The sequence below is a fragment of the Corvus moneduloides genome, chromosome 4 (genome assembly GCF_009650955.1).
Source record: "Corvus moneduloides isolate bCorMon1 chromosome 4, bCorMon1.pri, whole genome shotgun sequence".
Taxonomy (NCBI): Eukaryota; Metazoa; Chordata; class Aves; order Passeriformes; family Corvidae; genus Corvus; species Corvus moneduloides.
In genome coordinates, this window is record NC_045479.1 from 28928300 (window position 1) to 28942113 (window position 13814).

General features: G+C 34.3%; 1 protein-coding gene across 6 annotated transcripts in view; it reads right to left on the minus strand.

Moving 5' to 3' along the window:
- CFAP54 (cilia and flagella associated protein 54) overlaps positions 1-13814 on the minus strand; it is a 107288-nt gene that overhangs the window by 16123 nt on the left and 77351 nt on the right. For 4 of the 6 annotated variants that reach the window (XM_032107255.1, XM_032107258.1, XM_032107253.1 and 1 more), the window contains 11 exons: positions 11762-11864; positions 10245-10383; positions 9182-9339; positions 8798-8983; positions 7445-7571; positions 6984-7139; positions 5829-5937; positions 4110-4215; positions 3283-3372; positions 2607-2748; positions 263-466 (listed from right to left, as the gene is read on the minus strand). In XM_032107255.1, the coding sequence (XP_031963146.1) occupies positions 263-466; positions 2607-2748; positions 3283-3372; positions 4110-4215; positions 5829-5937; positions 6984-7139; positions 7445-7571; positions 8798-8983; positions 9182-9339; positions 10245-10383; positions 11762-11864 (1520 nt within the window). The remainder of the gene's footprint in view (positions 1-262; positions 467-2606; positions 2749-3282; positions 3373-4109; positions 4216-5828; positions 5938-6983; positions 7140-7444; positions 7572-8797; positions 8984-9181; positions 9340-10244; positions 10384-11761; positions 11865-13814) is intronic. The other 2 variants (XM_032107254.1, XM_032107257.1) reach the window with 2 other exon arrangements.

Below are 13814 nucleotides of genomic sequence, written 5' to 3' on the forward strand. Positions count from 1 at the left end.
AATTAAGTTTTGAGGGAGGCCTTCCTGGTATTGTGGAGGCTTATGAATAACTACAAAGAAAGGTAGTAGTATCTTAGTGCACTTGCAGCACTTGTAAACTGACATAAATCTTGATTTCCATGAAGACCTTTTCATATTTATACAATTTAAAGGAACTCAAAATGAGGCTATTTCAGATGATAGCCTTTGAATCTGACACTGTTTGCCATCAAAAACAGTATCTCACCTATAGCAGTTTTCTAGAAGGAATAAAAATACATACCAGATAGGTTTGTGTTATAAATTCTTTTTAAATGATTGTGGTAGCGAATTATGTGAACCCATGTTATTGTATCTTTCTTCTGGCTGGCCTTGCTGACAGGACTTTCTGTTCCTTCACTTTCACTCTGCTTGTCTTCCATGAATTGCTTGTTTCCAGCAGAAGATGCTTCTGTACTTTCAGAGACAACATTGTATCCACCTGGAACTCCAATAAGAGTTCAAGAACACACATGAAGTGGTTGAAATTCAAAAGCTATTTCTGCTTTGTGTTGGAATTCACTAATCTGCAACTAGATGTACAACTTCTGAAACGGGTTATATTTTTCATACAACAAAAATTATTTCTATTCTGCTTAAAAATGAGTTGAAATAGTAAATAGCCTTAAAATTAGTTGAAAACTTTTCTCAGATCATGGGCAGGAGCCTTACTGGTCCTTGCAAGATATTCAAAAGGGGTAGAGAGCCCAGTGCATTCTCTCTCTCTGCATTTGAATGTAAAACCCTTATTTCTACGTATTGTTCAATAGAAGATATTTAACAAATGGAAACAACACAAGGAGTCATCAGTCATAACTGTGGCAGTTGAAGTTCCCAGTTATGTTGACCCAAACTCAGAAGAGTTAGGTACTCTGAAGTGTTCATTGTTAGTTTTAATAGTTTGTCCCTTTTAGATATTAAGCACATTTTCATTATATTCTTAACTGTGAAATAAAACAAAAGATAGTATTTTCTTTTGTGCTGCCTGAAAGTTGCACTTATGCAGAAAGAGGAAAAAATTATCAGTACAGATATCGCTACATCACTGCTTATATTCAGTACTGTTTTTCACTGTATTAGTACATGGCTCTCTCAAAAGCACAATTCTTGTGCTCTGTTTCTCACTCCAAACTGAATAAACGTAATGTTATAGTGATTCCTAACAGTATATTTTCGGAAAATATTATGAGTGCTTCTACAAAATCTGAATGTCTATTATTCCTGACAATTCATTGTCAATGCCAAAAGTTTAAATGGCCACATTGTCTTATAGATGAAAACTTAAATATGTGTTTAACTAAGAGATTTACAGAAAATATTTAGCATGTTATGCTAATTGTTTACATTTCAATTTACATTTTTGTATTTTGGCCTATTATTTCTTTTCTACATTTTCTATTCTTCTTTGTATTGACTAACAGAACTATCAGGAGAAACACCTGCTGCACTTGCTAAAAGAAAAAATGATCTGTAATTATAAGCAAATGGAGCTAGTACAAAACAATCTGATGGAAAGTCTTAGCATACAACACTTGTTTTCATAAACCAATCAAAACACATGTGTTTAAACACTGTACTGTAAGCAGACATGGCTCAGCTTTGCCAGCAGCTATTAAGCAGAGCAATTCAGTCTTTGTCAATCACTTGGGATAATTGAAATTAAGCCACTGAATCAAAATTTTATCACTAAATTAACGGTTCCTAGTTTAAAAATAAATATTAATATTTTGCCTTAGTGTTTATATAACATCTAGCAATCATTTTCTCAGAATTCCTAGTTTCACTGTTGGGGTTTTTTCAGATCAAAAATTTCCATTCATCAACTCCTTTAGCTGAAAAATAAATGCAGAAGTCAGAAATAAACATGGCAAAGTTCTACCGAGCTAATGGAAGCATCTCTAAATAATAATCCATTGGACTGGAAAGACAGTGAAAATTTTATTATACTGACTTTGACTTTTAGAACACAGTACCCAGGCATAAAACTTTGCAAGAGTTTGGGCTTGTTAGTTTTGGTGGGTTTTGTTGTTTGTGGCTTTGTTTTTGTTTTGTTGTCTGGGTTGGGTTTTTTGGGGGATGATGCAGGGAGAGAAAAGCTATTCAACACCAACATCCCTTTGCAAAACCAAGAGTAAAATTGAAAGTCTCCAAGGGAAAGCTAATATACCTAGGGGAAAAAAATCAGTTATAAGTCAATATTTGGAAAAAACAAAACAAAGCAAAACAGTGATGACTGATAGGGAGGCCAACATCTACTTTATATGTCTGGGGAAGTCCTGTAACAAAGGACCATCTGTTTTTCCAAACTGACAGCAGTATGTGCACTCTGTCTTTCTGAGCCACAGTATGCAAACAATGAATTTTTCTTAACATATTGAACATATGCACAGGCTGATATTTAAAAACCCATGAGGTCTCTACTTAATATTTTGTATTGCTATGCATGATGAGGCTTTTGCTTTTACTTTCCAAAACTGATTTATAATTTTTCATAAATGAAATTTAGATATTAAATATTATGAGATTACATGGCATATATAGCTTATTATTTATTTAATTTGCTGACACTACTAGGTATAAAGGAATACCAGATACGAAATCTCTGTATGAAGAAAAAAGATCCATAGAAGCAAATTCTGGGATTTTCTGTTGCACTTCATCCTTCATGCTCTGTTCTTTAACACTCTTCATTCCAATCAACAGCTGAGAAGCAAGGACAGCTTTGCTGACCTAAAAGTAACATTTATTTTATTCGGGACTAGTTCACTACAAAATTTATATAGATTTTAAAATCTTTGAGTAACAAGATGAGGACAAAAAATTAATTATGAAACATACCATATTTTTTAAAGTTAGGAAAATATTTCTTTCTGACATTAAGGTACACATTATATTTAAATAAATCATTACTGCTGACAGCTTAATTACTACATAAGTGATTTCAAATCAGATATCCTCATCTGGATGCCACTGATGTCTGCCCACATGTCAAATACATGTGCATACATATCAGGTCATGTGCCCTTTTATTTGCACTGAATCAAAGTCGAGGTAAACAGAGTCAGATCTGTCCAAGAGAGATTAAATGCACTATTCAGACAGCATCCATTTTTAATTTTATTTAAAAAGACCCATGCTAGAAATTTCAGGAAACCTTAATACTCTTGTTGTTTGCATTTCCTTGTTTGCTTTTGTAAATAGAATAAGATGAAATTAAAAAAAAAAAAAAAAAAAAAAATCACCTCTTTAGAATATTGCACCAACCTGTGTAGCTGCTCTTATTGCAATCCAGGCTTTTACTTTGTAGACTTCTGATTTCACAGCCTCCTCGGAAGACAGTTCTCCAGAAGAGGTCTAAAATTATACACCAGTTCATAATCAGGATTCTAAATATATTACAGTAAAATATATTCTAAACATAGAAAAAAGTCCTCCGACTTATAAAGTAATTGTTTTATTTGTAAGTTGTAAAACTTGGCATTGACTGTAAATCCATGGATATTTCCTAAAAATGAAAAAATTATCCAGTGCATGCTAATTGGCTGCTCCTGGAAAGTTTTCTCAGAGCAGCTTATCCTACAGTCACTACTGTTTACAGTGTTGCTATCATATTCCATTTTTTGGAATCTTAATTACCTCTTTTCTCTAATGTTACACATTTTGCTTTCCACCTATGGGTTGTAGGAACTTGAATGTGGTTAAAGGCACTTGTATTTCTCATACTGTCATTCATATTTGTATGGAAAAATTGAAATCTGGTGAAGTTAGCATTTAAAAAACAGGTTTGAATGTTAAGTATATTTTGCAAGGTACAAATTAATTCATTTATAATCAGAAATGAAAACACTGTTGGTTGTGTCTTCCTATTTCATACAGAAAAATATTTTAAATATTATCATTCAATGCAATAAACATGAGAGATAACATCAAACAAGGTCAAATTCTATTGTATGATTTCTTCGTGTGATTTTTCTAGGAGGACTTTCAGTATCAGTATGATTTATAAGTCACTGCAAGCAATAATATGGCATGGTGCACAATATATATTTCCTGCTTTGAAGAGGCCACTACCCAGACAATAGAAAACATACACTTGATTTGGAAGGCACCAACTTATCTGTCTGTGATACATCCTCATTATCTGTGGCAAAATACAAATATAATAGTGCTATTTCAAGGTATGCCCGCCTTATTAACCTGTAAGAAACAACACACAGAATAATCAATTTTGCTATCAAAGTAAGCATTACGATGATACAATCTGACTCCTGCACAAGACTAGCCTGATACTTCACCAAATAAATAGTTCATCCAGCCCCCATCATCTACCTTAAATGTATATTCTTTCAGAAAGCCATAGGATTCTGTTTTAAAGTCATGAAAGTCTAAAACATCCCTATGGTGTGCTTAACAAATAACACCCTGATTTAACAGTATATCAAATATAATTTACATTACTTGAAACAAATATTCCATAAATAAATTGCAAATGTTTAGTAAGAAAGAATTACTCCCCTCGACCCTCTGAAAATTACTACACCTGGAGAATTTCTCCAATGTTTTTATTCCCTATAGGTTTATAATAGTTCTTTTATGCAGATTCCTCCTGGCTCTGCAGATTTCTCCGGATCTCACCTATGAATTAACTGCCCCAAGCATAGCAACAAACTCCTGCTCACACAGTTACTGTTCTGGACAGATTCATATTGCACAGAGTTGGTTGTTTATATAATACAATAAATTCCAGCTTTAGTACAATTTGTGTAAAGCAAAATACAAAAAATAGAATACAGTTAAAGACTGAGAAAACTGAGAAAATATCAAATTCAACACTTGGTTGGCAACAATTTAGTTAAATTTCTAGTCTTGCTAACAAAAAAGGATGTGAGACATCAAGAAACAACTTTAATTAAACAATCCCACAGATATCACAGGGCTTGCATAAATGTGATCAGGATGTTAAGTTCTCTAAAACAAGAAAGCCATGGTCCATTGATGTCACTGTACATTCTTTTAGAAAGATGGTAGCAAATTAAATAAGAGTGTAGCAAATTAAACTTGTAAAACTTCACCACAGTCCATTTCTGCACCATCTTCCATCATGCTGACTGCTTGTTGAGGTTTATTACTATGCTACTGCTTCTACATTCAGAGTTCTGGTTCATTAACTTAAGTAACAGAATACTCAAACAAGCAAGGTAAATTGCTGCCTTTACACTGTCTCTAACTAGACATGGCACATTATTCATTTAGACTGGTCAAGAAACAAAAAAAACTAAAGTCCAGTGTATCAGAGCTGCTTGACAGAATTTATTGGCTGTCTTGGCTCAGCTCTTCAGGCATCTTCTAGGCTGATAACTAATGCCAAAGTCACTGTCCTGATATCTGTTACAAACACATTTCCTACACTCCTTCTGCCTCTGCTCTTCTGACTATTTCTGGCTGCTAACCTTTTCAAGCTGGATTTCTGTTATCTGGAAGGGGGCAGACCACAGCTCATCTTCTGAAATATGAATAAACCTCCTGTTTAATTGATAGCTCTGTTCCCAGTGTTGACAGATAGGGTACAAATTTGGAAATAGAACAGAAAGCTGTAACTTCTGTGTTAAAAAATGCTTTTAAATGTTCTTATCATTTGTTTTAAATAAGAGAATAAATAACCACTAGCTCTTCTCTGTAGAAAAAAAATTCTCTAAAATACAAAAGACCCTCCATAACAGAGGTACCAGAACAAATCTCAAAAAACTGTTTACAAATTATATTCATGTATGACTTAAATTCTTTTCAAAGTTAAATAGTTAGATTCTTACTCATATTTTTGATCATGTTTCTGGCTGAGGTTAATAGCTTCCAACAGGGTTTCAACAGCTTGAGATGACTTGTTATTGCCTGTTTCAGTTATCTGGCGTTCTACCTTACCTTAGAAAGAAATACAGAAAGTAGGTTTTCAAGATGTCATTAATTTTTCTTCTGTAAGACCCACCCAATCTGTTTTTCCCTCCAGAAAAGCCAAACAACATAGTACATTATCTGTTCTCCTTCTGATAAGCAAGATCTTTTCCAGTTTGTTTCAAAGGTAATGCACAATGCTTGTATAACAACTCTCTTCACAGAGTAGCTAAAATAACCGAACTTGGGACTCATAATGAGCCCTAACATTTCCTGATCCCAACTAGCAGAGCACTGTATGCAGAGGAGTTAATGTGCAGGCACAGGCCTGTGCTGTGCTGTGCTGTGCTGCACACACAGTGTGGCACTCAGGCCCGTGTTGTGCTGGGCACATCCCACAGGATAAACACAGCCAGCTCGCTGTAACAGAAGAGTCTCTTGGCAGCATCTTCTTAGTACCTTTCTGTAAAAGTGTAGCAAGAGGTTCTTATGTGAACATGCTTTTTGTTTGACAGTAGAAATGATGAATAACATTGTTTTCTCTCAAGAACAGCTAAAAGACCAAAAAGAAACAACTTTTCCACAGAAGGGATGTGCATGTTGTGCTACACCCTGATTGGAAGCATGTTCAATACTGCACGGTTTGGAGTTCTCAGCCTCTGCAGTAATAGAAAATTATTTACACTATCTCATTTTTCTTTGATAGTGTTAACTCAAAAATATGGCATTGTAAGACATACATTACAGAGTCTTCAATGTCTTTCTGGCTGGGATCCTCACAAACCAACACCTCCTGTTGCAAAACATAATGTTCTTAATCTTGTTGGCCACACCCTCTGATTCCAGATAACATACAGATGCAAGTAGTTCTAATGCAGTTTTTAAATTATTTGCAGAATAATGCATCCTGATCTACTCTGGTGTGATACTAAACACAGGAGAGAGATCTTCATCTAGACAGTGAGAAATATCCAGACCTATTCTAGTTTTACAGTAAAATGTCTCCATTTCAAAAGACACCATGCATAACATTGCCCAGGATGGCACTCAGGATGTACAAACAGGGGTTTATTTACCTATCTGAAAAAGAAGTTCAGCTTCCATATCTAATTTTTTTGTTGCAGCTGCTCTGCAAAGTTTCAATGCTGATTCTAAATGCCTGAGAGCATGTAGCCATTGGGAGTGATCTCCTCTTGCAGCTGTAGAAGCCACTTTTTCAGCTAGTATGTGTCCTAAAGAAAAAAACCAAAACAGTTCTTTGTAAATTATTTAGTAGACAACCAATTTATACAAAAATAAGCAAATTCCTTAGAACAAATGCTGCTACATATTTACTGTTACAATCCAATTCCCAAAAATTCAAGTGATTGATGGATATAAGTACAAAACTATAATATTGTTTCACTGTTGTATGATGCCATTAAGGTTTACCTAGACCATTCAAGAGAAACCCGAGCTACACCAATCAACCCATTTACAAAATATGAGTGAAAATTAACTAAAATTTAAAAATAATAATGAGTTCTGTTTTTCTTACCAATTTTCATTTTGACTTGAGCTAACAAATTAATATGTGGCAGGTAGATATTCTTTGTAGGTAAGACCAGGCAAGTCAATGTACTGTCTTCTATTTGCCGTTCAATGGGTTCACCACAAACAAAAATCTATGAAAGGAGAATCCTCAGTAAAATCAAGTTACAGACAGCAAATTAAATAGCAGTTTGAAAAAGTAAGTTAGGTATTGCAAAACCCTCAATGGAAGTGTCTTGTAAAAGAGCACTGGAAAAGGATTTGATAGGCCTGAACTCCTTTACTTCAGTGTGTACTTGTCTTGCAGAAGAGTCTTTTGATACAAATAAACAATTTTAATGAACTCTTGATTGAATTTATTAATGTTAGGCTTTGGTTTTTAAAAGAAAACTCCCTCAAATCAGTCTTTAAGAAATAGATCTCGCAAGTAACCACAGCTCTGGAAAGAAACTGTCATTTCTACAAAGAAATCTGACATCCAGCAAAGGCCAGAAAAGAAAGAAATTAGCATGTATGGACCAGTCAAACCTTTCATTCATGGAGATAAGACAATGGGGAGACACTGTAAAGTGTCAAGTCACTTGAAGGCTAGCAAGTCACACAGCTGGAAGTTTGAGTCTGAAGTGATTCATATGATTCTTTATTACTTAGGGAAATAAATATTTCAGTGGATTAAACTTCAGTTTTAGAAACTATGAGGAAAGAATTTGATCCAAAAACTTTTCTCTGTAACCTATACTAAGTTCAGGGAGAAATGCCTATCTGGTTTTGGATCCCAAATAGGTAAATGGTTTAGTCTTCTCACAAAGTTCATATCTTTAGATTTTTTTTTTTAATTACACATTTAAATTTTTACATTGAAATTATTTCTTCATACCAATTGTAACAATCCATCAACCTAAAATATCATTCTACTTTATATAGATTGTCCTGATTCAAATTATTCTAAGACACAAAGCTAAGTTCTTGGATGCTTAAGAGTTAGGAATTTAATGAGATCCACATTCTCCCTGAGGTGTTGAGTATGAGTATGTCCCTCATTGCAAATGGGAAAAGTGAGAGTTCTGCATCTCTTTAGAAGTCAAACTACCTATTTCATTTTTCACATCTGGATGTGCATTTTGCAGCTATTCAATATTTTTAAATTCTGTGAAAATACCACACTACATAGGTGAGCATGCATGATGAGTATGGATAACGTTTGGTAAGATGAACTACTTCTTTATACTATTCTAACGTAGTTAAAACTGGAGTGATCAGTTACGAGGAATAGCCCTTCTGAATAAATTGATAAAACAGTTTCCAGGATAAATAATTAAGGCTATTGGAAGGATTTGGAAATGCACTAACATGTACTCACTGCTTTAATGGTAAGCTCATGTGCCAAAACAAGCAAGTTTAATGGTTCCACTGCAGAAGAGCAATGTTCTGTATCCTCTACTATTTCCAGTGGCAGTATGTCTGCCAGCAGAAGCATGCTCTTCACAAGAGTCAAAGAAGCTGGCAGAGAAATAAATGTATCCTCTTGGAGTAAACCAATGATATTCTGTTTGGACATAGACAACAGAAGCCAAAGTAGTTACTATCTTCCTGTCTATTTATGAGGACAAAGCACGCAAAGTGAAAAAAAAATCTGTTTCAGAGGCACTATTTCAAGCTTATTTAATGCTGCTATCAGCTGTTCTGACTACACACAAAAAAATGCATCAAAGAAAAGCAAACAGTTTCTCCTTTATGCTCAAACCTGCAAAAGAAGTTTAATGTCTGCCACAGGACGTTTTTCTTGCAGGTCAAGAATAGCAACTTGCACCATCATTTCAGCCTGAGTCTCAATATCACCAAAGGCTTCTGCCTCTAATATTACTTCTTTTATCACGCTTCTGCGCTCAGCCACATCGTTTCCTAAAAGAAGAGAATATATGAATAGTAAAAATACAATAGAAAATACTTTATTGTGTGTTCTACCATTCTTAAGTAATTTCTACACTAAAAAGTCACAGAAAATATATTACAAATTCCACACTCCACATGTACCATTTCATCAGTTTTGTGTCAAATTTACTTTTAAAAGAAAGAAAAACCACTTAGTTTCTAAACTGCACTAGGTTTAAGTTCATCCAAATGCACGCTTTTTATGCAAGCCACCAACAAAAATATTAAGATATTTTAGATCTGTTCTACTTATTCAAAAATCTGATTTTAGTTAAAATTCCAAAACAGTATGGCCTTCAGAACAATTATCTAGAAGTGATTAAATAAGAGTTTGGCTACAGACTTAGACTGATTTTGATACTTAAGTGAGCATCAGAGTTCATAGAACTAAGGAATGAAAAACATTTTATTCATAACCAAACTTCAACAAATGTATTTTGCAATCTGTCTCTTAAATCTTTAAAAAAATAATCTGCAACGTTTTTAGAAGTTATGTAGGGATACTTCATTTATTGGAAATATAGAAAGTGAAAAATATTTTGAGACTTTTAAAACCAGAGGTACTCGGCAACAGCACTTTTTAAAACAGCCATACCTTCTTAATTACACTAGAACATTTGAAACTTTTAGACACAATTATCAAAAGATAATGACCATTAAATTAAAATTAATGTAATACTTCCTGTTTTCATGCTCTAGGAGAGAATTTACTCATAAATATATTTTCCTTATTGGGTTGGACGAATTTAATACAAATAATAGTTCCATGATAATACAGCCCCAGAATTAACGTTAATATTTTTTAATTATGAATAAGAATTGTGCCTGTATAGGCCCATTATAATCCCAAAATCTAAACCAAGAAAGAGCAGTACCTTTCACATCACCAACACCCTGTATCTGTGTCAGGAGTGCAGTCACTAACATTGCTCGACACCTCAGCCACAAACGTGCGTTCATGTGCTCTTGGGCTGTTACACTGGGAGGCAGTTGAACACCTTCAGTGTTGGAGTCCTAGTAGGTTCCAAAAGCAAGAAAAATGTTACTTTCTGAGTAACATATTTTACTACAAACAAGGGTACAGGGCAGCATCAGCCTAAAATAAATTAAATTAATACAAATATTTAACAAATAATAAAAACATCATAAACAGAAGTTTATTTGAAGGGTAGATACATATTTTTAATAATAGGAGGCCATTTATTATTTACATTTTAATATAGATATAAATAATTTAAACCATTTTGAATGTTAAACCACTTTTTATGTGAGACTCCATAAGTATGTCTATATACTACATTTTTCATGAAGAATAATTCTAAGAGTTTGGATTTTATTCCACTCAAACAGGAACATTACACAAAATTCTAAGGCACATAAAAGTCTAATTGTAGAGCAGGATCAGTATCAATTTCTGGTACCTCAATAATGACTATAAAGAAATTTTTATGTTTTGATTTCTAGTTTTTTGTGTTGCTGGTGTTTAGAAACAAGTATTAGCATAATGTAGTACTACAAGTGTTTGTGAGAATTCTCAGCTCAACTCCTTGTGCTATCTAAATTTATTCTTAAAAATTCTACAGTCCATGTTCTACAATTTGTTTCAGCAAGCAATCAGTTGCAATCAATTGCAATGGACAATGCACCACCTGCATTTTACTTATACAAAAAATCATCATGACTGACTTGCACTGAGGCAAATGAGAAAAAAAATGCTGATAGCTCAGGTACTGGCTATAGGACTGTCCTACAACAGACAGAAAATAATTACATTGCATACAAGAAAGTCCAGTCTCAATAGACAGTACAAAATCTCACTGCTCAGTTGCTCTGTCCATATGAGTCAATTTGACTCACTGTGCACTCAAGAGTGACTGTGTGGTGTGTGACCAACAGGTTTTCCAAAGCAGAGGTCAGAATCCCTATGTGTTGGACAACAGAAGTCAGCTGAAATCTTGCTCCGTGTGGAATAGCAATTTGGTGAAATGGTCCATCTGGCTCTTTGAAAGAGAATTCAGTTTTCAATCAGAAAATCTAAAGTACCTTAACTGAATAATACAAGATTTTCAACTGATAGCTATTGTTTACACTTTCTGTTTGAGGAGGTTTTAAACAAAAGAAGATTTTCAGTGCTGCCATTTGAGAGTATAGAAATAAAAACTGTAATTCCTAACCTCATACAAATTATAGTGATGATTACAGACACATTGAGTACACCTTAGGCAAGCAGGTTATCGGAAGTGTGTCAAAGATCATTTTCTCCCTGGATTAATGGTAACCACATAATAAAAATGACTGCTATGTTCTAATATTATGAAAATCACTCAACACTTAATACAAGACAGATTTGTATACAAAGAAAGATTAGTTTAAAACAAATATCCACACATACCAAACACTCCCTTTCATCCTTTTCTTCGTGAAAATGTGTCACATCCATGCTAAAAACTTTTGCATCTTGGAGAAGTCGAATTGCAGAGAAAGCCAAAGCAACACTGTGGTATAGAGCAATATTATTTAAAAATACTATTTATATTCGCTACTTTATGATTTTATTAAAATAGATACTTCATTTTTTACTGTGTCACAGATGTAAATCAGCAGTTATCAATTTTTGCTTCAGTCAAACAAGATTGCGCTCAGACTATTTTCTGAATTTGTAGGCACTACATTATGAAAGTGACAAAACAGCAGCAAGAGAAAAAGTTCTGCCAATAACAGACATAACCCAATAGTATTTCACTGTTAGGGTGGTCATGCATTAGAATAGGTTGCCCAGGGAGGTGGTGGAGTCACCATCCCTGAAGGAGTTTAAGAAGGATCTGGATCTGGATGATACAATTTAGTGGTTTAGGGGTCACAGCGGTGGTGCTGGGTTGATGGTTGGACTTGATGAGCTTAAGGTCTCTTCTAACCCTGATGATTCTATTGTTCTATGAATAGCATATAAGCTAAGATATATCATATTCTGTTGGAGCAATCAAACAGAACTCCATTATAACTTCCAGTCACACACACAACCATAGAATCATTTTGGCTGGCAAAGACCTTTTAGAACATCAAGTCCAATCTTTAAATCTAGTCAGATCACTAGATCAAGACCATTCTGTCTCCACTGATAAGTTCTTAGAAATCAGAAGATGTAAAAATACTGAAAATTACAAGATATATTAGGAGAGTTCTATGTCATCCACAACCAAGGTTAATACCTTCCTCCTTAAAACTTTCCGGGCTATACATTAATCCTTCTGTTAAATCCACATGCTCCAATACTCACAGGATCTTAGTAAACACCATCAAGGTGATGAGGCAAAACCTCATCAGTAAGAAATCACATGTCATTGCATCTACTGTACCCCACACCCCATACCCTAAATTCTTTTCTAGAGTTCACTTTGAACAGAACCTAGAAAGATACCCACACCATTAGGACTGGTGAAGCATTCAACCCTACGTGTCAAAAAACAATGGGCTTGGATCTCAAAATATTGTCAGGCTTCTTAAAATATTAACTACTGTGTTTTTTGCTGTCTTTATAAGCACTCAGATACACTCAGATAATGTTCAATTTTCATTACATGTACAAAAATGTGTAGCTATAGCAGCAGACTTTGTGAATACAATTATTTTCGTGATATGAAGACATCTGCAAAGCCATAGACAGAAGATGTTTTTCATAACAAGAATTGTTGTCCAGGGAACTACTACTCAAAATATTCTGAGAATTGCCAAAATCAATGTCTCCTTGTATTGGTTTTTCCCAATTGTACATTTTCCTTTATGTCTGTAAATCTTTACTTCTTCCATCTCTAAAACATTTTTGAGTTTGGTTTTGGGGGTTGGTTGTTTGGTTTTTTTTACAATTCTACATGTTATCTGCCCACGGAAACATTTTTCTAGTAATACTAAACTACCAGTGAGTATCCCTTGCTCACCACTTAAAAGGTTTTTCAGCAGGTTAATTGTTAAAAATGTATAACCAAAGTTCTTATCTATGCTGGCTTTTTACACAGAGAGACACTCTTTACATAGAGACTGGCTGTCGTGAAGCACATAAAAAAAAAAGAAAATAGAAAAGCGTTATTAACACCTTAACATCCTTTTTACACTGCCAGGACAATGTAAAGAGCTTTTAATGCAAGAGAGATTCAGGATCTGTGAATTTACTGCTTTTGAGATGTTCTAGACTGATGGCTGCAAAGGCAAAGATCTTGCACAAAGAAGTCAGGACAAGAGCTGCACTACTTCTGAGTTACTCACATTATTCTGTCAATATATGTATAACCACAGGATGGATAACCTCCTGTTAAGATAAGAGAGCAGTTAAAAGTCTTCCTGTCATTTCTGATTTTATCCTCCTTACTGTTTTTGTGATGCAGACCTGGATGGATTACACCAATTCAGCACAAATAGACCCCAAAGTAACAATGAGAACCAAACCTTTC